This window comes from Plasmodium relictum (assembly GCF_900005765.1).
Source record: "Plasmodium relictum strain SGS1 genome assembly, chromosome: 13".
Taxonomy (NCBI): Eukaryota; Apicomplexa; class Aconoidasida; order Haemosporida; family Plasmodiidae; genus Plasmodium; species Plasmodium relictum.
In genome coordinates, this window is record NC_041691.1 from 576,336 (window position 1) to 602,098 (window position 25,763).

A 25,763-nucleotide genomic window follows, 5' to 3' on the forward strand; every position below is an offset into this window, starting at 1 on the left:
TTCACTTTTTCTGTATACATAAAATAAAAAAAAATAAAATTGTTCTTAAAAAGGGTTACATATTCAAGCAAAAATAGAGGATATAAGAATTACTATAGAGACAAATTTGTCTATAAAGAATTTTATTTATATTACATTAAAAGTAAGAGAGAAGTATATGTTTATTTAAAGTAAAAAAAAAAAAAATGTTTATAAAAAGTATACTATTAAAAAAAGTCAAATATTTTAGTTTTGCTAAAAATAATTCACTGAGGAAAAATAGCAATTGTATTTTAATAAAGAAATATTATTCTAATCAAAGTAACAATAGCAATAATGACAATAATAACAAAACAAAAAATGATAGAAATAATTATGCAAAAGAGAATATTTATAAAAAGGAAAATAACATAAAAAAAGAAGAAAATAATAATACTAATTTAGAAGAAGATATAAACCATATGAAAAATAATTATAACTATATTATAAATATTTATGATAAAAAAAATCCAAATTTTATCATTGATTTTGTTTTAAATATATATGGAGAAAAATATACAAAAGAAAATAAAAAACGGTATATAAATGAATTTAAGAATGAATTAAATAAGCATTTACAAAGTAAAGATTCAAATATTTCATGTAATAAAAATCATATAACGTTTGTGGATACTTTTGCAATACTTTATCTATGCTATATAGAAAAAATTTATGATTTAGAATTTTTATCAAAATTAAACGAAAAATTTGATGAATTGTTTAAATCAAAAAAAGAAAAGGAAATATTAAATAATGATAATATAAATTATTTAATAATGATCTTCTATTATTTTTCATATTTAAATATAAAAAATATAACTTTGAATAATAAAATAAAAAATTTTATAATAAATAACGAAGTTGAACCAATAATAGTTTATAAATATTTAGAATCCCTTAGTTTAATAAATGATGATAGCAATAATATCACGCCCATAGTTCAAATAATTGTTGAAACATTCTATAATTATAATAATTATCTTTTACTAAAAATTTTACAATTTTTACATAATTTAAATTATATAGACAGAGATATTTTTTTTCTTTTTACAAGAAAATTAAACAAAAATATTTATAATGAAAATGCAAACCTTTATGAATTATGTATGTTATCTCGTATTTATGCATTATATAAGAAAGAAAACATAACTTTTTTTAACTATTTATATGAAGATTTAATAAAAAGCATAACAAAATATGAAGATAATGTTCAGAATGATGAAAATTATGATGAAAATGAATTAGAAAATAGTGAAAAAAAAGAACATGAAGATTTCAATAGGAAAGACCTCGAAAAAATAGATAAGGTAATAAATGAAGATAACTCAAAAAATTTAAATGATAATAAAGACCAAAAGGAGATAGAAAATTCATTTATACATGAAATTGAAAATATCAATAGAGATAATTATTTTTTATTTAAAAATAGCTTATATAATGATGGTTTAAATTTTTATCCTTTTTTCATAAATTCAAAAACTACTAATAAAGAATTCTATAAAAAGAAACAAAAATTGAATATAAATTTTACAAATAATGAAAAAGAAAATGAAGATGATAATGTTTATATTTCAAAATGGAATAAAATGTTTTTTTATGAAGATTATAAAATTAAAGATATAAAAAACGAAAAATTTATTAATTATGAGGATAATAAGAATGAAGATGAAATAATTGAAATAAATAGTAATTTTTTAAAAGAGAATTTGTACTATGAATTTAGTTATGAGAAACTTGTGAACATGTTTGTAAATATAAGTTATCAATTAGACAATTTAAAAATTGATATTAATAAAAAAGACGATGCCACTATTAGTAATTATGACCAAATTATTGAATATAAAAAAAAATTGTTATTTATCGATAATTTTTATATTGGTCACATTTTTCACATAGTAGACTCTATGTTATCATTGAATATACACCATAATTGTGCATATTTTAATAAATTACAAAAAAAAATTTTAAATATAATAAAAAATAATGAAAATTACATAATTGATAATTTTGATAGCAATGAAATCAAAAGCCTTTTAATTTTTTTAGTTCATACAAATAAATATTATAAAGAAACTTTTATTTATTGTATTACTCATAGAATGGTTGACTTATATATCAACGGATTATGTAAACCTGAAATATTATCTATTTTTCTTTATAACCTATTAGCTTTTACTAAGAAAAAAGTTGTAAAAAAGAATAGATTCAATCATAATATTAGAAATACTATATATAATAGTTATTCCTGGCTAAATGACAATAAAATCTTTACAAGAGAAAATAATAATATTTCTACATTAGAAAAAAAGGAAATTAATAATGTATATAAAAATATAAAAGTGAAGAATCATACTCTTTTACAGATTTTATCTATACATATATGTAAAAATGTATATTTTATTAGCTTATCAACTTTAGCTTCATTATTAAGGTCATTTTCATATTTATCCTTTAGTAATTTCAATTTTTACAATGTTTTTATTCCTTTATTTTTAAAACATATTGAGAATTTGAAAAATGTTGATATTTTAAATATAACACAAGTAATGTAAAAATATATGCGTATTTTGTTTTATGATATTAAAGTTCATACTTATAATTAAAAATAGAAAAAAAAAAAAAAAAAAAAGTTTCATAATTATAAATACAATAAAATATCAAAATTTTTTTTAATTTTTTTTTTTTTTTAGGCATATAATAAGCAAAAAATTAGTAATAAATATTTTTATTATTTGCTATCAAAGCAATATCAAAATAATTATTCTAACAAACTAAAAAATTCGGAACCTAAAATTAAATTAATTGGATAGCTAAAAATAGAAAGAATTTTTCTTATTTGAATTATTTTAATATAATTAATTTATTAATTACACACCAAATATATGGAAAAAAGAAAAAAATGGAATAAGCATCTTCATCATATTTATAACGAATTATATTTAAATCTTGGGGATAAAACTAAAAAGAAAAAAAAAGTTTATTATATTTGAATAGTATTTAATTATGAATAAAAAAAAATTAATTATATAATATGTTATTTAATTATGAATTCCAATTAAACATAATAAAAAATAAAATTTTCAATATAAACTTTATATATATATATATATATAGACATAGATAAAATATAAGATATAAATTAAATATAATTATATAAATTACATTCATAATGCTACTGATTTCTATACAATAATTTTGCAATTCCATATTTCCATTTTTACTAGCTTCGTAATTTTTTAATATTTTGTTTTTATAATAAATTTTATTATCTGTAACTATTTTAAATTTTAATGCTAAATTTTTAATTAAAATGTGCAACTCATCTATCTAAAAAATAAAAAAAAATATAAATGATATATATAAAAACATATTAAAAGAATTATTATGCTTAAAGAAAAATTCACAAGAGGTAAAAAATAAAAAAAAAATATAATAAAATAAAATAAATGACTAATATAAAATAAAATATAAAAAAAAAAAAGATATATATAAAATAAATTATGAAATGTATAGATATTAATTTACGTTATAATTTTTGTTCTCATAATATATTTTATTATAAAAGTATAATATGCATATCTTAATATATTGTAAATAAGGAACCAAAGATTTTAATATAAGTCTAAACATTTCATTATTATTTTTTGTATTGTCATGATTAAAATAAATGATTTTGTTTATTTTATTATTGATATTATTTATGCTTAATCTTTCATATATGCTTAAAAAAACATTTATTAGATTATCTATATTAGTATTATTCATACTTTTGCACAATAAAATTAATATTGATTTAAATAAAATTCCTGTAGCCTAATAAGAAATAGTGAAAATAATATAAAGGTAAAATATTAAGTATAAAAAAATTGTATTTTTTAAAAATGTACTAAAATAAAAATAAATAATTAATCGATGTAAAACAATTTTTAATTTGTAAATTAAATAAATAAATATATAGTAACCTGAACATTATGTTCGTTTATATAATTCTTATTTATACTAGAATATTCTTGAGGGAATGCAATGGCATCAGCAACATTTATTATATGATTTAAAAATTCATTAAAGTATTTAATTAATAAATTAATAATTTCTGAATCAAGTATAAAAGAAATTTTTATATTACTAAAAATAGCATATATTAGCTCTAAAGTAAAAATATTTTTAAATGTTTTATAATTCCATATTGCTAATTTTAATATTGAATAAAAAAAAATATTACCATAATTTGCTTGATATTGTAAATCAAAAACCTGTAAAAACTTTGCATTCATTTTATTTTTTAACGCATTTTCTAAATTTTTGTCATGTATTATTAGAACAAAAATAATTAAAATTAAAGTTACTATATGAATATCATTTTTGCTATAAGAGTGACTTTTAAAGATTAATTGTTGAGTTATTTTAATGAAGAAATATAAAAGAAGAAGAAAAATTTGAACATTGTCTACATTACTAAAAAAATACATATAAAATTTCGTGTTTTTATATAAAAACATATATAACAATAAAATATAGGCATGTTCAGAATTTAAAATAGTATTATGATTTTTTAAATTCATATAATAATTTCCTGTATCTAGAAAAATTTTGAATATTCTTTTAAAATCTATAGTATTTATTTGAAAGTTTTCATAATATTTGTTTTCTTCGTTTTTAAAAAAGTTCACATCATATAATTCTTTGAATGTAAGCAAAAATATATTATCCTCATTTTCATTTGATAGTATGAATTTTTTCTTTTCCATCATGTTTACTTTATTTTTATTTTTTTCATTCTTTATACTACTTTTATAAAAAATGCATAATATAAAAAGACCTAAACATTTACTTTTAAAATTGGAAAAATATTTCAATCCTATATTATATTTATCATAATACAATATGCTTATTAAATATGTTAAGAATTCATATGTCAACTTATTAAATAACACATAATTATACTTATATAATTTTTTAACTAATTTTAATAGGATTTCAAGAAAGAAAATATTTGGTGAATACATTTGTGACATAACTCTAAGAATATTATAATCAATTTCATTATCATTATTTACAGTTATAATTTTTCTATTTAATTCAATCGCATTATTTTCATTTATCATATTATTTAAATTATTAGTTACTTTTACATTATTATAAAAACATTCATTATAATTAAAAAAATCAATATTAACTGATGATAAATAAAAAAAAATATCAAAAATATAGTTTTGAATTTTTAAAAAATAAAGAACTACATCACTATTCAGATTTTCTTCATCTAAGCAATATATGCAATACAAGATTAATTCTATTAAAAAATTAACTATCACGCTATTTGTGTAATGTTTTTCTCCATTATTTTTTTTAATATCTTCATTTGATTTTAAATTGTATGCACTTTTGTTATTATTATCTAAATTATCATTAAATATATGTATTGGTATTATTATAGGAAGCAAGAAATATATTTCTAATTTTTTATTTAAATCATATTTCAATTCTTCATAAAAATTTCTTAAATTGTATATGTTATTTAATGTGTCCAAAAACACAAATCCTCTTAATGAAAAAATAAAAAAATAAAAAATAAAATTAATATATATAAAAATGTAAATATATATATATATATATATAAGCTAATAATAAACTACTAATATTTATAGTAACAACATTAATCAAATTAAAAATCATAAAATTGAAGAAGTGGTAACGGTTATAGTATTAAAATGAAAAGTAAATATTACTAATTAATCATAGAGTAAATATATTTTTTTTTTTTTTATTATATAATATTACGATTTTAAAAATGTTTTGTATTCATTTGCAAAATTTACTCTTATCCATTTTAAAATATAATTCCTATAAAAACATATATTAAAATTAAAACAATAAATAATATTTGTATGTATAGTAGAAAAAAAGAAAAGAAATATACTTCATTAAAATTATATTAAAATTTTGTCATTTCTTTCTTTCTTTCTTTTTTTTTTATTTTGTTTACTTAAGATCATTTATTAAATTAAAATATTTTAGAACCATATACTTATCTTTATAAAATAAATATATTTGAAATGTGTTCTTTTTTTTATTTAATGTATTAATATTATTATAATACTTAGAATATTCTATTATCCCAATTAATTTCAAATAACTATTTTTTTTACAAATATTTTTAAATATATTTTTTGTAAAATATAATAAAAATTCAAGATTTTTGTCATTTTGAATCTTATTAGACCTATTTCCTATTACGTATATAAGAAATAATTTATATTAATAATTAAAAAAAAATTTTTTTTTTTTTTTTTTTACTTCTTAATTGAATAGAAACAAAATTCAAAAATATTCCTATTGGGCTTTTTATGCTATTTATTAAGTCTTCAAAAAAAAAAAAAAATAGAATAGACTAATTGTAATGGCATATTTTAATTGTTAATTATACTTTTTATGATTTATTTAACTCATTTTTTAATATTTTAATAATATTAATATAAAATTATTATATAAAAATACTTATATTTTCTTCAAAGAATACTTTTAGGGTTAATTTGAACTTTTTTTTTTCTTTATCCAAGATTATTACTGAAAGAACAGAATTTTTTTTTGTACTTTGTTATTATAAATGTTAATGTTATTTTTATTTCTATTATTATTATTTATTTTATTATTTCATTTTTTTAATTATTTTACTATTTCTTATATCCTTCCAAATATTATTTTCCAAAGTAAGTTCTTCTATTTCAATTAATTTATTCAAAATACTAATGCAATTTTTTAAATTGAAACTATTTATATTACCCATCTTTTACAGTTTAAAGACTATAATTCCCCTATGTAGAAAGAAGTTACATTAATTAAAAAAAATATAATTGTAACCCTTTTTTTTAATTTTTTTCTTCTTTTTTTTTACTTATTATAGAAATGTGTTATTTATTTTGTTAAAGTAAATTCATTATTTATCATAGACTTATTTTCTTTATAAGTTATATAAGCTTTAAAAATTTCTTTATATTTATATATAATTAATAACATAGTTCAAGTTTTATAAAGCAAAATAAAAAAGTTTTTAACTATTTCTATATTAATTTTATATTTCTATTTTTTCTTCTATAAATGACATAAACGGATTTATATAAAAATTAATTTGTTCATTTAATATTTTTTTTTTTCATAAAATAATATATAATAATTTTAAAAGGTGCAAAAAAAAAAAAAAAAAATAAAAAATAAAATAATTAAATCAATAAAGGGAAAAAATAGAAAGAAAATTTGTTTTGTATCATTTATATTATATACTATATTAAATAGTATTTTTTTTTTTTTTTTTTTTTAATTATCTTTTGATTGATTATAGTGATGTTCTGTAACTTGAAAGTTTTTTTGTTTCCATAAATATGATTTACAGCATTTAATTTAAAATTTAATTATGTGTAATTCATTCTTTTTATTAAATGCTCATAAATGTATAAAGATTTATTTGTTTATTTAATTTAAAATTTATTAAAAAAATGAATGCACCAAAATATAATAATATAGCATACATGTAAAAAAAAATAAAAACAATAAATGTAAAAATTTTGTTTATGAGTTAAAATTTCTTTTTTTTTTTTTTTTTTTACACATCCTATATTTTAAGAATATAGTAGAAAAATTTTACTAATAAAAAGAAAAAAAATAATTAAACGTAGAAAAATAATGAATATTATATATAATGCAGTGCTATTATATACGTAACAATCCATGTTTATAAGATTGTATGATAAAAATAACGAGCTTAAATATTTTATTAGTTTCTTAATTTTAATTGTATTTAAAATAACATAATAATTTCAAATTATATACAGTTATTTTATTTAAATTAAAATTAAAATTTATTTGAAAATATATTACCAAATAGGAAAATTTTAAAAGTGATATAATTCAGAAAAAATAAAAAAATTTAGTACTGTATTTAAAAATAAAATGAAAATTAGATTCAATACTTTTAGTATTGTCTTAGCATTGTATTTGTTTTTTTTTCTAAGTTAGTAAATATTTGTGCTTAAAAAAAAAAAAATTCAATTCCTTTCATGGTATTTTTTTCTTAAGAAGAATTGAAAAGTAAAATTCGTAAATTTCTTTGCTCTTATACAACGGAGAAATGTTAACAGATTTTTTATAAACTTCATAAATTCAAAACTATTGTAATAAGTAAAATATTAAAATGGTTATTTTACATTTTAATTTGAAATATATTTTGTATATATAAATAATGCCATTTTTCTTTTTAAATTATAGCAGACAGAAATTAGACAGATAATTTTAACATTTGAAAAAGTAAAACAATTTTCTTTTTATGCATCGAAGTCTGTTTTTTTGGTGAATAATACAAAAATATAAAAGTAAAAATTCATTTTTTGTTTTTAAATAATAATAAAAAAAAAGGAAAAATAATAAATATAGATAAATTAATACTTTATAATACTATATTAGCGTTTTATTTTTTATTTTTTCATCTATTTTAATAAATATAAATGAAATATCTTATTTTTTTTTTTTTGAATGTAAAAGATATAAATTTTTTTATTTTTTAAGTCAAATTAATACATTAAAGGAAATTAGGATTTTAAAAAAATTACATTGCGAAATAGTTTATAGAAATATATTATACAAAAATAAATTAATATTTTTAAAAGTCCCATATATATAATTTATGTATATAACTAACTTATAAAAAGTAATTTTAGATTAAATAAGTTTTTCAGACAATATTCTTCAAATTAGTCATATATTTTAAATTAAAAATATAATTTGAAATTACACATATAATTGTAAGTTTCAAAAGTAAATTTGAACTTCATTTTACACTTTTTTTATTACTTCTTTTTCAATTTATATTTATTAGTTTTATTTTGTATGATAGTTTTATTATTATTTTTTTATTTTTTTTTTTTTTTTATAGTAAATTCAAAGTAAAATTTATTTTACAGAGTTAAAAAAAAAAAAAATTGAAATAAACAAATTTTTTTATATTTCTATTACTTAAAAAAAAAAACATCATTATTAATAAATTTTTTTATTTCCCTTTTTTAAATATTTCTTTTTCCTAATTTTAATTATGTTTTTTAGCTAATTTTTTTTTTCTTTTCTGCAAATATATATATATATATTTCTCAATACTTTTAGGAATTTTTTTTTTTTGCATATTTAAATTTTTTTTTTTTTTAATTCATAACAATTACTTTTTTAATTTATATCCTTTATTTCGTCATGTTTTAATAATTACTATTTATAATTTTGTGAACATTTTATTCTCTAATAAATATATGTTTACACATTCTTAAAAAATTGTAAATTTAATTTTAAAGAGAAGTTTAGAAAATAAAAAAAATGGATGACGAAGATAACCCAAAAAAAAAGTAATTGAAATATATATAAATATATATATATATATATATATATATATATATATATATATATATATAATATATTTAAATAAAATAAATAAATATTTTTTCCTAAATATATATATATGTATTGTAATCCTATATCTAAAAGAAATATAAAATTTTATTTATAAAACAATGCACACAGTTATACACAATGGTTTTTAATTATATGATTTATCTTTATGATAAGATAGCATAAATATGTAAATATTAATATGAATTTATTAAAGAAATAAACTCAAAAAAAGTATAGTTACAAATATATTAGATCTTTCACCTTAAAAATATATAATAAAGGGTTATTATTTTTTCAATATTCTAAGTTTTTTCATAATTAATTTTTTCCTATCTTTATATAATTTTTTTTTTCATTATATATACATATATATATAAATATGTTATTTTTTTATATAAAGATTTTTTAAGCAAATTGAACAAATTATATTTTAATGTTATTTATGTTTCTTTCTAATTTATTATTATTAATATTATTGTGTTTTTATTAGTAATACTGTTCATTTATATTTATACATGTTCATTATTTTATATATTATTTGAAAACTAAAATAATAAAAATAAATATTTTTTTTTTTTTTATTTTATATATTAAATATAACTTATTTAAAAGTTACTAATAAAAACTAAAACAAAAATCATTACTGATAAAAGTCAACATATAAACAAACATAAGACTATATCTATTCTTATTTTTATCCATATATATATAATAAAAATATAGTTATATATACCATTTATATATTGTGTGCATATTTCTAATTTTTTAATGAACTATTGTAATATAATACTTTTATTTTATTGTTTTTTTGGTTTTATATTAGCAATGATAGAAATAAAAAAAAAGCAATTTTTGCAAATGACGAGTTCTCAGGGGAAGATAGTTTAATGGAGGTACAAAAATAAAATTATTTTGTCCTATATTTTATTAAATTAAAACACTATTATTATTTTGTAATTATTCTTTTTTCTCTATATGTGAAATAATAAATTTTAGATATATAAGAATTTTTTAAAAATAAATGATTTAATCTTTTTTTTTTTATAAAATTTTTTAGGATCATTTAGAAATCCGAGAAAAACTTTCAGAAGATATTGATATGATTAAAACTTCTTTAAAAAACAATCTTGTATGTAGTACTTTAAATGATAATGAAATTTTAACTTTGTCTAACTATATGCAATTTTTTGTTTTTAAATCTGGAGATGTGGTTATAAAACAAGGAGAAAAAGGTATAAATAAATAGTGTAACATTATTTCAAATTTAAAGTTAATTTATTGTGTAATATTATGAATATCATTTTATTATTTACATAAATATACTTATTTAGTAGTATTTTTTTTATATTTTTTATATTTTTATTTAATATTTCATTATAGAAAATTGCAAATTTTTTTTTTCTTTTTATTATTTTTTTATAGGATCTTACTTTTTTATTATAAATAGTGGAAAGTTTGATGTTTATGTAAATGATAAAAAAGTAAAAACAATGAGTAAAGGAAATTCATTTGGTGAAGCAGCTTTAATTCATAATACACAGAGAAGTGCAACCATAATGGCTGTGACAGATGGAACTTTATGGGGAGTACAAAGGAGTACTTTTAGAGCAACTTTAAAACAGTTGTCGAATAGAAATTTTGATGAAAATAGATCTTTTATTGATTCTGTTTCTGTTTTTGATATGTTAACAGAAGCTCAGAAAAATATGATTACAAATGCTTGTGTTATTCAGAACTTCAAACCAGGGGAAACAATTGTCAAACAAGGAGATTATGGAGATGTTTTATATATTTTAAAAGAAGGTAAAGCTACAGTTTATATTAATGATAAAGAAATAAGAGTTCTTAATAAAGTAATTATTATATATATACTTATGTAGATTTATTTTATTTTATTTTTTTCCTATTTAGCATATGTTAAATATACGAATATACGCGTTTATTATTGTACTACTATACATTATATATATATATATATATATATAAATACAGATATTGATTTATTATATTTATTAGTTGCATTCATATATTAATTATTTTATTACAATTAATTTTTATATATTATTTAAAAAATTTTTTTATTTTATTTTATTTCATACGTTTAACAGGGATCTTATTTTGGAGAGAGAGCACTATTGTATGATGAACCAAGAAGTGCAACCATTATTGCAAAGGAGCATACTGCATGTGCTTCTATTTGTAGAAAATTATTAAACATTGTATTAGGAAACTTACAAGTAGTTTTATTTCGTAATATAATGACTGAAGCTTTGCAACAGAGTGAAATTTTTAAGCATTTCAGTGGAGAACAACTAAATGATATAGCAGATACAGCTATTGTTAGAGACTATCCGGAAAATTATAATATACTACATAAAGATAAAGTAAAATCTGTTAGATATGTTATAGTATTAGAAGGAAAAGTAGAACTTTTTCTTGATGATGAATCTATTGGTATATTAACAAGGGGAAAGTCTTTTGGTGATCAATATGTTTTAAATCAGAAACAAAAATTTAAACATACCATTAAATCATTAGAGGTTTGCAAAATAGCTTTAATAACTGAATCTTGTTTGGCAAACTGCTTAGGAAATAATAACATAGATGCATCTATCGATTATAATAATAAAAAAAGTATTATAAAAAAAATGTATATATTTAGATATTTGACTGAAAACCAATGCAATTTGTTAATTGAAGCTTTTAGAACAACCAGATATGAAGAAGGTGATTATATAATACAAGAAGGAGAAATGGGTTCAAGATTTTATATTATAAAAACTGGAGAAGTAGAAATAGTAAAAAATAATAAAAGATTAAGAACATTAGGAAAAAATGATTATTTTGGGGAGAGAGCATTATTATATGATGAACCTAGAACTGCATCTGTTATAAGCAAAGTAAATAATGTTGAATGCTGGTTTGTTGATAAAAGTGTTTTTTTACAAATTATTCAAGGACCTATGTTAGCACATTTGGAAGAAAGAATAAGAATGCAAGATACAAAAGTAGAGATGGAGGAATTAGAAACAGAAAGAATTATAGGTAGGGGAACATTTGGTACTGTTAAATTGGTTCTTCATAAACCAACGAAAATTAGATATGCCTTAAAATGTGTTAGTAAAAGAAGTATAATTAACTTGAATCAGCAAACAAATATAAAGTTAGAAAGAGAAATAACTGCAGAAAATGATCATCCATTTATTATCAGGTTAGTAAGAACATTTAAAGATTCTAGATATTTTTACTTTCTCACGGAATTAGTAACAGGTGGTGAATTATACGATGCTATAAGAAAATTAGGTTTATTATCAAAATCTCAGGCTCAATTTTATTTAGGTTCTATTATATTAGCAATAGAATATTTGCATGAAAGAAACATTGTTTATAGAGATTTAAAACCTGAAAATATTTTATTAGATAAGCAAGGATATGTTAAATTAATTGATTTTGGATGTGCTAAAAAAATACAAGGTAGAGCCTATACATTGGTAGGTACACCTCATTATATGGCTCCTGAAGTTATATTAGGAAAAGGGTATGGTTGTACTGTCGATATTTGGGCACTTGGTATTTGCTTATATGAATTTATATGCGGACCTCTACCATTTGGAAATGACGAAGAAGATCAATTAGAAATATTTCGTGATATATTAACAGGGCAACTGACCTTTCCAGAATATGTTACAGATACAGATAGTATAAATTTGATGAAAAGATTATTATGTAGACTACCTCAAGGAAGAATTGGTTGTTCTATTAACGGTTTTAAAGATATAAAAGAGCATTCTTTTTTTTCATCTTTTGATTGGGATAAATTAGCTGGTCGTTTACTTGATCCTCCTTTAATATCAAAAGCAGAAACCTATGCAGAAGATATTGACATAAAACAAATTGAAGAAGAAGATGCTGTTGATGAAGAAGAACCATTAAATGATGATGATAATTGGGATATAGATTTCTAATTTAAATATATATATATGTATATAATTAGTTAATTACCATCCTATTGTAAAATTCATAATTTCTTTTTTCTTTTTTTTTTTACGTATAATTATTTTAACTTTTGTTGAAGTAAAATTTCATGTTTCTTTTTATTAAAAAATCATTTATAAGAATTTTTTCATCTGTATATATATATATATATATTTTTAAATTTATAATTATTTGTATAGATATATGCATTTATATATCATCTCATTTAATATTACATATATTTATGATATATAGAGCATTACATATTTCATAGATTTATGTTTTTATATATTTGTGTGTAAAATGAAAAAAAAAAAAAGAGAATTATATAATTTATAATATATTTAAGAGTCTTTTTTTTTTTTTGTCTTTTTTATTTATATCCCTTTTTCTTCTGGAAAAATGCAATTAGAATATAATTATACTATATTATAAAATTTTGAAATATATATCATTTTGATTATTACTTTTACTATTTTTTGCATTTATTATATAGATGTTTGTTTATATACCCATAAAAATTATATTTAGCAAATGTATAATTTATTGTATATAAAATCTTATGAAAAAATTGTCTTCATATAATTAAAATATTTAAAGTAAAATTTTAAATAATTTTTTTTTTCTCTTACATAGTATTTGAAGCTATTTTTTTATGTATGCATTTGTACATAAATATATTTTTTTGTGAGTTTTTTTTTTTTTTTTGTTTGTTCAATCATATATTTGTAATTTTATCCATTTTAAAATTCTTCATTCTCCTTTTTTAGAATTTTTTATTAATTTCGTATTAAATCTTTATATATATATTATAATGGAGGAAAAAAGGAAAAACTTGAACTATTTTTAAGCTTGTTATTAAAAAAGACAATATTGTAGCACAAACGTAAAAATTAATAGAACAGAAATATATATAAAAGGATATGAATTAAGTTTTAATTAATTTTTAATTTTTTTTTTAATTTTTCCTTCAATTATATAAATAAATCATAAAAAAAATTTCAAGATTATTTTAAAAGAAAAATGTTAAGATACAATACAAAAAAAAAATAAAATAAAATAAATAATATAGCAAAAAAAAAAAGAAAAAAGTAATAAATAATTTTAATACTACGTCATGTAAAAAATAGAAAAATTATTTACAATTATATTAGTATTTTTAAATAAATATCTTTAATAAATACATAATACAAAGTATAAGAATTTAAATTATAGTTAAAAATAAACGAACTCTATTTTTGTTAATTCATGTTTTTTTTTTTTTTACAATAAACCTCTAAATGGTAAAGGATGTTTTTGAGAATTTACTGTTAATGGTTCTTCTGATTTAAAATCAAAATAAGTAACAAAATCCTTTTTATCTGGTACTGAATCTAAGCATACTTGTCCTAATAATCCTAATCTAAATAAATCAATAAAGAATCTGCAACCACCATTTATATCTAGATATTTATAATTTCTACATAAATTTAATTTTGTTGATATAACATTACTTACAAAGCGTATATCATTTGTTGGAGAATCTAAACCTAGCATTTTAACATAATTATAATATTTATATTTATTTAATGTAAACAGTATATAATCTCCCACATACATATGATCATATTTATAATTCAAAGTATTTCCTAATGCACTTAATTTTAAACTAATTTCTTTATCTTCCATTTTAGGCAAAAAAATTCCTGGTGTATCTATAAAATAAAGCAAGGGGTTATTAGAAACCTTATAAGTGTCGACTAATTTAGTAGTTCCTGCTAAAACATTTGTCTTTACTCTTTTTCTATTAACTTCAAATGCTATTTTATTATTTTGATGACCATATTTTCCCAAGTTATAAGTAATATCTTTAAAAGAATTAATAATACTTGATTTACCTACATTTGGTAAACCTACTAACATAGCAAATACACCAAAGCTCTTAAATTTCGGCTTTATTTCTTTGCATATGTCTCTAATTTTTGATATATTTTTATTTAATTTTGATGAAGTTAATAAACATATGGAATTAGTTTTTTCCTCTATTAAACTTTGTGCTTTTAAAGCTATCCTTTTTGATATTAAATCAACTTTATTTAAAATAACAATACGTTTTTTATTTTTATATCTTTTTAGGTTATCAATTATAAAATCATTAGTACTTGTAAAAGGTAATCTAGCATCTCTAACTTCTATTATTAGATCACATATATCAAATTTTTTTTTAATATTTAAAGAAGACTTATGCATATAATTCGGAAAACAGGTGATATTTACATCATAAATAAATTTATCTCTACATATAAAATCGCTATATTTTTCTTTTTTATCAAGATTGTCTTTAACTTCTCCTTCTATAGTATTCAAATATAAATATTTTTTTTTTTCATCACTACTATTTCTTACATTATCTAAATCTTTTTTTAAAAACAAATCATTCAAATTTGGACCTAATTCTTTTTTCCATACACTTATACTTGAACTCATATCAAAAAAAAAAATAAAAAAAAATTATCTAACAAATATGTATATTTATGTATTTATAATCTTTTTTTTTTTTTTTCATACATATTTTTTTAAAATAAAACATATTTTTATATTATTTCTTTTATATATATGTGTATCTGTTAAAACTATTGTTTAAAAAAAAAAATAAATAACATAAAAATGTATCTTAAAGAAACCTAAAATATGATTTCTTATTAATACATTTTGTTAATAATTTGTTAAAAAAAAATTCAACAAAATTTTTTATTTAGGAAAAAAAAAAAAAAATATAAAATAAAAAACAAAAAAAAAAAAAAAATAAATAAATAAACACAAATGTTAAATACTAAAGAACATAATTTAAAAATAAATAATAAATTACAAATTTTACTTATTTTTATTTAAATTACAATCTTTTTTTTTTTTTTTTTAAGATAATACTGAAATTACACATGTTTCTGTCAAAATTCAAAAAAGAATAAATACTAGTAATTTTTAATAAAGGTATTTCCTACTCTACAACAAGCTATTATTATATTAAAAAAAATAAAATACCTTTTTTACTCATATCTTTTTTCCATATATTTTAGATATCTTGTTAGAATTTTAAAACTGAAAAAAAAAAAAAGAAAAAAAAAAGAAGTTATAAAATGCACACATTTTTTGAAGTTTTCATTTTATATAAAAGATATATATCAAATTATCTTTTTTACTTGGTATTATTAGGTGGAATCTTAAAAGTAGAGATATTGTGCATTTTATCTTTTTTTATAAAACGAAATAATTTAATAAGAATGCCCCTAATATTACAGTATTCGTGAATATAATCTAAAGCAAATATAAAAATAATATTTTTACAGATTTCATCTACATTCATTCCTTTCAATATTTTAAAAATATTATTTATAACAACCATATTTTCTTTATTATATCTTAGTAAACTCAAACAAATGTATATTGTGTTTTTTTTTATGGACAAACTTTTGCTTGCATTTGTTCTAAAGTAAATATAAGAACATATGTAATTTATATATTGAATTATAAAAAAGAACTTTCTTATATCATTTTCAGAACTATATATGCTATTATCTCCTGAATTATCATTTATATCACTAGAAAACTTATTAATATTATTATCTATATTTTCATGAGCGTTTATAGAAACTATATCATTAGAGTTATTACTTATATTATTATATAAGATGTTTAAATCTTTATTTTCATTGATATTTATACTACTTATATTAAATCCTTTTTCATTAAAAAGACTATATTGTAATAGGTTTATATCATTGCCTGAGCTATTAAGAAATAAGTGACTTTTACAAAAATCGTTACTTTTTACATTTGATGCCTTTTCATTTTTATTTGATTTAAATATATGCCTTTTTTTTATGAATTTTAGTGGATATATAATTGAGTTAATATATATATTTATGTTTTTTACAATATGTTCACTGTAGTTAAAAATTAGTTCTAATTTATTTATTGGAAAAATTCTATCACAACTATTAAAAAATATAAATTGTAAGTGGGTATATATATGAATGATAAGCGAAAATAATTTTTGTTTGTATGTTTCAGATTCTTTATTGCTTTGATACATATAGTATATAAATATATCTAAAAAAAATTTTTCATATATATTTAATATTATAGTATATTTACTAAAATCGTATAAAGCATGTTCATTTATATAATAACGTTTCTTGATATAGTTAAAACTATTTTCAACTTTTTTTTCATATGTAGAAATTAATTTGATACTTTCCTTATTATTTTCCATAAGATTTATGAATCTCATATCAATACTAAGTTTGCTGTAATAAAAAACGAAATTACTAAATAATTTATTATATATATGCAAAAAATTTATAATTAAATAGTTTTCCTCGTATAATTGTGAAAACAACTTATTTACAAAAATAATTTGTTTTTCACTAAAGGTAGAGCAGGTATTATATAATATAGTTATTATATTATTATTATTTAAATAGTTAATTTTTTTTGTTAAAATAGTAATAATGTTCTCATTTATATTTTTTATAATTTCTAAGCATGCCTTTATTTCTTCGAAATTATTATTTTTTTTTGATTCATTACTTAAAAAATGCTCACATTCCATCATTAAATTATTTGTATCTAAATTATCCTCTATATATTCTTCTTTTTCTGTATAATTTGTATTCATTAATTCATCATATTCATAACAGTTTATATTTAAAAACTCTTCTATATAATAATTTTGAATAGAAGAGATGTTTTTTTTTTTTTTTTTTCTTTTATATTTTTTGACTAATATTCTATTTATAGATAAATATAAGCATATGATGTGTTTTAAATTCATATTTTCAAAATTTTTTTTTTTCAAAAACAATAAAAAATCGAAAAACAATTCATTTTGACACTTTATAAAATATTTGAGCATGCTGTATATTTCTGTAGTGTCATAGCTTTCTATGTTTTCTATTATTTTTTTAAATAAAAAATCTAACATATCTTTATCACATATTTTTATTATACTTTTAAATACTGTCAAATGTATTTTATTATATTTTAACAACTCCTCATTTATTATATATTTAAATATAACTTTGTCTAAATATGATATATATTTTTTACGTTTATATAAATTCTCGTATATATCAAATAAATAATTATTTATAATTAAAAATTCTTCATTTTTATTTTTAGAATTTACAGGTGTTATTATTTTATTATTAGAATTTAAGTATATTTCTTCTCCTATTCTATTATTATTGAGATTAACTTTTTTTTTTTCTAGTGAATCTTTATTTGATACTTCATATTTATCATTAAAGTGTCTATGACTTTTTATATGTATATATTTCTCTTTTATTAAGTGATAAAAATAACGGTATAAATAATTTATAATTTGTTGAAATTTTTTACATGAAAAATCAAAATTATGTAATGAACTGAAAAGATAAAATTTATTTAATGAACTTAATAACTTGTAATCGTTTTTTATGTTATTGCATATTAAAATAACCATTTCCTTATCTATCATGTTAATTTTAGATAACATATATGTGTAAGAAAAATATAAATCATTATTTATGTGAATATTTTTATTTTTAAGAAAATTTGTAATTACTTTTGTAATATCCAATTTTCTTTTATCATCAACTTTTAAATTGCAATCAATTAGTAACTTAAAAATCACAATTAAATGTTTTAGCCAAACGTATTTAATGTCGTTTATATTAATATCTTTATATAAATCAACATACCAATTACTCAAACAATTAATAAATGTATTATTATCTTCCCTTCTATTTTTATGTTCCTCCCATTTTTCATTTAATGTATTTTCATATATTATGTTTTTATATACAATGCTATTTATTTCATTAAATTTTCCACTTTCTTTAATCACTTTATTTAATATATTAACATCACTTTCATCTTTGTTATTCCTATACAATTTTTCTTCCTTTTCTTTATATAAAGGTTCCTTATTTGTAAAAATTAAGTTAAAATTTTTTTTATTTTTATGAAATAACTTAACATATTCTTTTAATACACCAATTGAAATTTTGTTGTAATACTTCCATTTTATATGTAAATTATTTATTGAATTATGAAATATCTGATTTTTATCTTTTAACTTATATAAATTATCATTCATATAGTTTATATAATCATTTGTATATATACTTTTACTTTTCTTATTTATATCAAATATTATAAGATTTAAAATATTATTGATTTTATTACTTATTTCTTTTTCTAAATTTATATATGACAATTTGTGAGTATTTAATTTTTCTTTAGGAATTCCTTTGAATTTCATGTTATCGTAATTTCGTTTTTTAAAAATTTTAAGGATAAAATTTTAGAGATTTTTTATTTTTTATAGAATAGGTGAAATATTTTAATTTATATTTTTTAGTTTTTCTTCATCTTTTTAGTAAATAGTAACATTCATTTTCATTTATATTTTTTAAATTACATTTATATATATATATATGTATTATGTTTTTTTTTTTTTTTTGGCAATTAATTTTATACTTTATTATTATATAAAGCATATAAATTAACAACAATCTTAAAAATATGTTGAATAAGTAGAAAGAATTAAATTAATTTATATATAATTTGCTTTTTAAAATTTAAAAATATAAAAAAAAAAAAAGAAAAAAAAGAGTACGATTAAATATATATATATTAAATAACATTCATTATAGGAAATTAGAATAACTCTTAGAGCGCTTAGTCTATTAAGAATTACAAAAAAAAATTTTTTTCTTAAATATCAAACCTAATTTCAAAAATTTTTAAAAAAAATTTATTTTTATTTTTTATTTTATTATAGATTTAAAGCAAAGTAAAAAATAAACATATCTACATACATAAAAGAAAAATTAAATAAAAAAAATAATCAGATATTTATTCATTCTCAAATTATATTTAAAAATATGAAAATCAAATTTAAAAAAAAAAAAAAATTCATCAACATTTTTTTTAATATCAGTAACTTGTTAATTAAATTTTTAAAATTATTTTATTTCTTAAAAAACATGAAATAAACATAAATTGATGCTGAATATCTTTAGGGAATGCAAATAAATTCCTTGTTTAAAAACCTTTATTCATAGCGATATATACATATATATCTGTTTAATTTTTCATTTTTATTCTTTATGTCCTTAATTTTATATTCTATCTTTAAGTTCCTTTACATATTGATAATATCTCTTTAAAAGTAATTTTTTAGCTTTTTCACTATACGGTAATTTAAGAATTTTCTCTCTCAGAATTTTTAAATTAGGAACTTCAATTAACATTTTAAAGAAATAATTATCTATTAAATCATCATAAAGTATTTCTTTATTAGATGAAAATGGATACTTAACACGGATATTGCTTTTATCCTTATCAATATTTACGTTTTGTAGATGTTCATCATCTTGTGAATCTTCATTTACTGTTTTTAAAGTACAATTTCCTTTATTACATTTATTTGTTGAATCTTTTTCATTATCATTTTCTATTCTTCTTAAATATTTTCCATTTGAAATAATATTCTTCCCATCATATGTAACATAGCCATTCTTAATAATACCATTTTGTGAGCTAATATTACCTTCACTCATATTATTTTTATTATTACTTTTTGTTAATTCTACAGAAGATTTATTTTTTTTTTTATTGGGAATAAAATTAGGAGTATTTTTTAATTCGTTAGATTTTTTTTTATTGCTAAAATTTCCTTTACGCACCATTTCATCAAGCTCATCTTTAGATAATATAGTTAATTTGTTATCTTCACTATTTTTTTTTAATTTTTGATTAATAAATTTGCTACTTTTTATATTTTTAAATTCAACAGCTTTTTTTTCATTATTTTCATCTATATAATCTCGGATTAATGCCAATATTTTTTTTTTTTTATAATAATCTGTATTTGCACTATATTTCTTTGATTTATTTTTAGATTTTCCTAAAACTATTTTATTTTCTTTCAAATATTTTATTAAATCTTCTTTTTTATCATAGAAAGAAGTGTAGACATACTGATTACCGACTAATTGAGGTACATGATGGTTGTAGTTTGCTGGGAATCCGTCATAAGACTGTTCTATTTGTTTATAGGAATCATAATAATCATCATCATTGTCATTATCTTCTTCTTTGTTTTCCATTTTTTTTTGTTTCTTAACATCAATTGATTTGGGATCATAGCTAATATGATAGGTACCATATGATTTTAAAAAGTTTTTGAGTTGCTCATTCATTAAACCAGACGTTTCATTAACTGATAAATCTTTTTCATCACTTGGATAAGGAGAAAGTTCAAAAAAACTTTGATCAGGTAAAATTAATTTCATTAATAAATCTTCTGTTAAATCTTCATAAGTTAATTTACCTTCTTCAATTAACTTTTTAAGGATTTCAATATCTATTTCATCATTTTCATCTTTATTATTATCCTGTTTTTTGTTTCCCCCTTTTAGTTCTTTATTTGCAGTGTTATATTTGTTCATGGCTTTACTTATATTTTCAATATCAAGGTCTGTATATTCCTTTAATTCATTTTTTAACTCTTCTATATCATATGAAATAATATCATCATCCTCTTCTTTAGCTGAATTATCATTATTGCCTTCATTTAAATTTGAATTATCGTTTCCTTCAAAATCCAAATCAAAGTTTTCATTATCATTTTCCGTGCTAAACTTATCTGATTGATGTCGATTGTTATTTACAAAAAAATTATTATTATTTAATGATGAAGATGATATTAATTTTTCTTCGCTTGTAAATTCGCTTTCATTCAAGCTCTTTGCATTGTCATTTGAATTGTTCTCATTATAATTACTATGCTCATTTGATGAGTTTTCTTCTTCATCTATGTAGCTTTCTCCTTCATATTTATTAGATAACTCATCTATATTATCTTCTTCTTTATCTAATGGTATTTCTGTATATTTATCTAAAGTATCATCATCAAATGTGCTTAGTTTATTTTCAAAAGAAATTCCCTTTTTATTTGAATTAATTATATGTGAATCATTGCTTTTTTTATTCATTTCTTTTTGCATATTATTATCAATTGTGTTTTTTAAAGCATCGAAATTTGACGTATTTGATGGTAAATTTAAAGAAAATTTTTTAAGTAAATCATCATTCATGTAATTATTATTATAAAACATCTTATTTCTTTGAATATTTTCTTTTAGTTTGTCAACATCAACACCAACATTTTTTAAAGTACTTTCTAATTTATCTTTTAGTGCATTTAATTTTTCGAGATTATTCAACTTGTTTAATGAATCTGTTTCATCATTTTTTTTATCAGTATCATCAGCATTATCAGTATCATCACTATCATCACTATCATCATCATCATCATCATCATCATCATCATTATCATCAGTTTTGTTGCCATTTTCATTTTTAAATGCATCCATATTCCCCATATTTCCTTTTCCTTGTAAATTTAATTTATTGTTATTGATTACATTAAACATATCTTTAAATATATCACCAAATATGTTATTTTCTTTATTTGAATTATTACCTTGATTATTTCCCATAGAATTTAAAAAAGATTGAAAGGTTTCATCATTCAGTATCTTCTGAAGGTTACTTCCACCTAAGTTTCCAGGAAACAATCCATTCAAACCTAAAACATTATCTTGAGTTGTATTATCTGAATTACCACTATCACTATCTTGATTTTCTTCATCATTCAAATAATTATCATTATCTTCTTCTGTTACTTCGTTATTTGAAGAATTAGTACTTGAAGATATGTCATCATCGCCGTCTTCTCTATTTTCATCCTTTTGCAAATTCTCCGTATTATCATTTATTTTATCATTATTTCCTTGATCATTAGATTGTTGCGATGAATCACCAGAATTCTCTATTTCCTTTTTTTTATTATCCTTATTGTTACTGCCATCATTATTACTATTATTATCAGATGGTTTAGAACAAGTCGGTTTTATATTTAAGTTTTTATTTTCACCATTTGCAATAACATAATTATAATGAATAAATATAAAGATGAAAAAAGAAATTAAAATTAATGATTTCATATTAAATATAATTTTTATATTATAATATGCAAAAAAAAAAAAAAAAAGTTAAATATTAAAAAAAATATTAAAAATTAATTATATTTTTCTTTGTAATAATTTTATTTACCTAATAAAATTTACATATATAAAAAAGTAAAAAAAAAAATCTATTAAAAAAAAAATTCTACTACCTAATGCAAATATATAAAATAATCTTTAAAACGGTAACACTAATTTTATATGTATAAAAATAATCATAATATTAATAAATATTATTCACATAAAATTAAGTGCCATAATGGTATTAATAAAATATACTACAAATTATGTACAACAATCATAATATTATGATTACCATGAAATCTTTATAAAAAAAAAAATAATCCTATAAACAAATATATAATCTAAAAATATATATTATTTTATATACAAATATTTTTTGTATTATATATTTTAATAAACTAGTGATCATTTTTCTGAGTCTATATATTTAGGTGTTGCATGATTAAATCAAGTATTATTCTAAAATAAAAAAATTAAATATAATATATATATGAACTCAATTTAAAACTAAAAATATATAACCATAATAATAAAAGAAAAATAAGAAATCCCAAAAAAACATAAAGAAAATTAAGAGTATTATACTCAAATATTTTAAAGAAATGTACAAAATATAATTATTAAAAATTTTGATAAAATGCTTAAAAAAAAAAAAAACATACATATACTATTTTAAATTTATACTATCAAATTAATAACAAATTTTTTAAAAATTAATTCATAAATATACTTAATATTCTTTTTAATCTTTTTTTTTTCTTTTTTTTAATATTAAGAATTAGCAAGCTAATATAAATACTCTAGAATATATAAAAAAATTAAAAATTGCATGTAACAGTGGTGATATAATTCATCAAAAAAGAATTAAACAAAAATTTAAGAAAAGAAAAAGTAATTGATTTAATAATAAAGTATAAAAATAAATTTTACTTCAGTATTTTTATAAAGGTTATTTCTTTAATTACCAAATAAATATTTTTTTATATTTAGTAAGATTAAATTTTTCGGCTATTATATAATTTTTTTTCTCTTTTTTACATTTTTATAAAAAGCTAAATAATACTTATTTTATTTTTCTTTTCTACAAAAAAAATTATTATTTTTATTTTTAATTATATATATATATATATATTTTTTTTTTTTTTTTGGCAATTAAGCATGCAAAGTAATTATTATTATTATCTAAAAAACTGAAAAGGAGAATGCTTAAGAAAAATAATTTAAATAGCATTAAATAAAAATAACAATTAAATTATAAAAAGAAAAATAATGTAAGGAAATTAAAAAAAAAAAAAAATTATAGTTTTTTTAATATTTTTGTATTTATTTCCTTTATTTTATTTTATTTTTTTTTTTGAGATTAATAATAGATCCCTTAATTAAGAGCATGTAATTAATAAAATAATAATATTTTTAATTTCTAAAAATCTATATTAGCTAGATAAAAAAAAAAAATAAATGGTAATTAATATATATTTTTTTTTAATTAATACCTTCATATAGAATAATAATGGTAGAAAAAAAACAATGAAAAAATAATAATTTTTTTTTATAAAACCACAAAAAAAAAATTAAAATAAAGCAAAATTTTGTATTTGGGTAATGAGAAATATTTCTTATAAATAAAAAAAAAAAAACATTTTTTACTTATATGATGAGAATAATACAAAATACAAATCATTAAGTACTCATTAAAAAGACTAAAATTATAAAACAATGTAAACATTTCGTTAGAATATATATATAAATACATAAAAAACAAAAATATTATTTAGTGTAAGGATAATTCTTTTGATAAATTTCTTAAGAAGTTATTTTATGGAATCATTTTCATAATCATGTCAATAATATATTTTCTTATATCAAATATTAAAATATACCTACTATACATTTTATAGAATATCATTATAGTTTTTGCATGGCAAGGTGCAAATTAAGTTTCATAAAAATAAAAAGTTATGCTTCTATTTATTTTTTTTTTTTTTTTTATATATTTATTTTGGTAAATACTGTTTCCTAACAAAATATATGTATTAACTACAATGTTAAAATAAGATTATTTCAATAATAGATAATTGATAAATTAGTATTTTTCTATCCTTTTTAAAAAAATTATTTTAACATTCATTTTATATTTAAGATCATTAAATTTTGCAATGTAAAAATTGTTAAACTGAAATCAGTATATTTAACTAAAATCACAAGGTAATAAATAAATTAAAAAAAAAAAAGACAAAAAAAAGGTTCATATATGCATTA

At 17.8% G+C, this 25,763-nt stretch overlaps 6 protein-coding genes across 6 annotated transcripts; 2 read left to right on the forward strand and 4 right to left on the reverse strand.

Annotated features, from left to right (window-relative positions):
* Positions 1 to 185: 185 nt before the first annotated feature.
* Positions 186 to 2,828, forward strand: PRELSG_1314300 (conserved Plasmodium protein, unknown function; the record flags this gene model as incomplete). Its single annotated transcript, XM_028678669.1, has 2 exons — positions 186 to 2,561; positions 2,709 to 2,828. 2 exons carry the CDS (start codon positions 186 to 188, stop codon positions 2,826 to 2,828), a joined length of 2,496 nt encoding a protein of 831 aa, XP_028535791.1.
* Positions 2,829 to 2,859: 31 nt separating this feature from the next.
* Positions 2,860 to 6,805, reverse strand: PRELSG_1314400 (hypothetical protein; the record flags this gene model as incomplete). The annotated part of the gene is made up of 7 exons (XM_028678670.1): positions 2,860 to 2,976; positions 3,181 to 3,345; positions 3,544 to 3,831; positions 3,981 to 5,562; positions 5,800 to 5,862; positions 6,005 to 6,248; positions 6,694 to 6,805. The coding sequence occupies 7 exons, from the start codon at positions 6,803 to 6,805 to the stop codon at positions 2,860 to 2,862; spliced, it is 2,571 nt and encodes an 856-aa protein (XP_028535792.1).
* Positions 6,806 to 9,372: 2,567 nt separating this feature from the next.
* Positions 9,373 to 13,412, forward strand: PKG (cGMP-dependent protein kinase, putative; the record flags this gene model as incomplete). Its single annotated transcript, XM_028678671.1, has 5 exons — positions 9,373 to 9,401; positions 10,271 to 10,340; positions 10,505 to 10,679; positions 10,870 to 11,300; positions 11,556 to 13,412. The coding sequence occupies 5 exons, from the start codon at positions 9,373 to 9,375 to the stop codon at positions 13,410 to 13,412; spliced, it is 2,562 nt and encodes an 853-aa protein (XP_028535793.1).
* A 1,273-nt stretch (positions 13,413 to 14,685) lies between these two features.
* PRELSG_1314600 (GTP-binding protein, putative) lies at positions 14,686 to 15,888 on the reverse strand (the record flags this gene model as incomplete). The annotated part of the gene is made up of 1 exon (XM_028678672.1): positions 14,686 to 15,888. The coding sequence occupies one exon, from the start codon at positions 15,886 to 15,888 to the stop codon at positions 14,686 to 14,688; it is 1,203 nt and encodes a 400-aa protein (XP_028535794.1).
* Positions 15,889 to 16,448: 560 nt separating this feature from the next.
* On the reverse strand, positions 16,449 to 19,705 carry PRELSG_1314700 (conserved Plasmodium protein, unknown function; the record flags this gene model as incomplete). The annotated part of the gene is made up of 2 exons (XM_028678673.1): positions 16,449 to 16,500; positions 16,602 to 19,705. 2 exons carry the CDS (start codon positions 19,703 to 19,705, stop codon positions 16,449 to 16,451), a joined length of 3,156 nt encoding a protein of 1,051 aa, XP_028535795.1.
* An 862-nt stretch (positions 19,706 to 20,567) lies between these two features.
* PTEX150 (translocon component PTEX150, putative) lies at positions 20,568 to 23,459 on the reverse strand (the record flags this gene model as incomplete). Its single annotated transcript, XM_028678674.1, has 1 exon — positions 20,568 to 23,459. One exon carries the CDS (start codon positions 23,457 to 23,459, stop codon positions 20,568 to 20,570), a length of 2,892 nt encoding a protein of 963 aa, XP_028535796.1.
* Between the last annotated feature and the right edge of the window lie 2,304 nt (positions 23,460 to 25,763).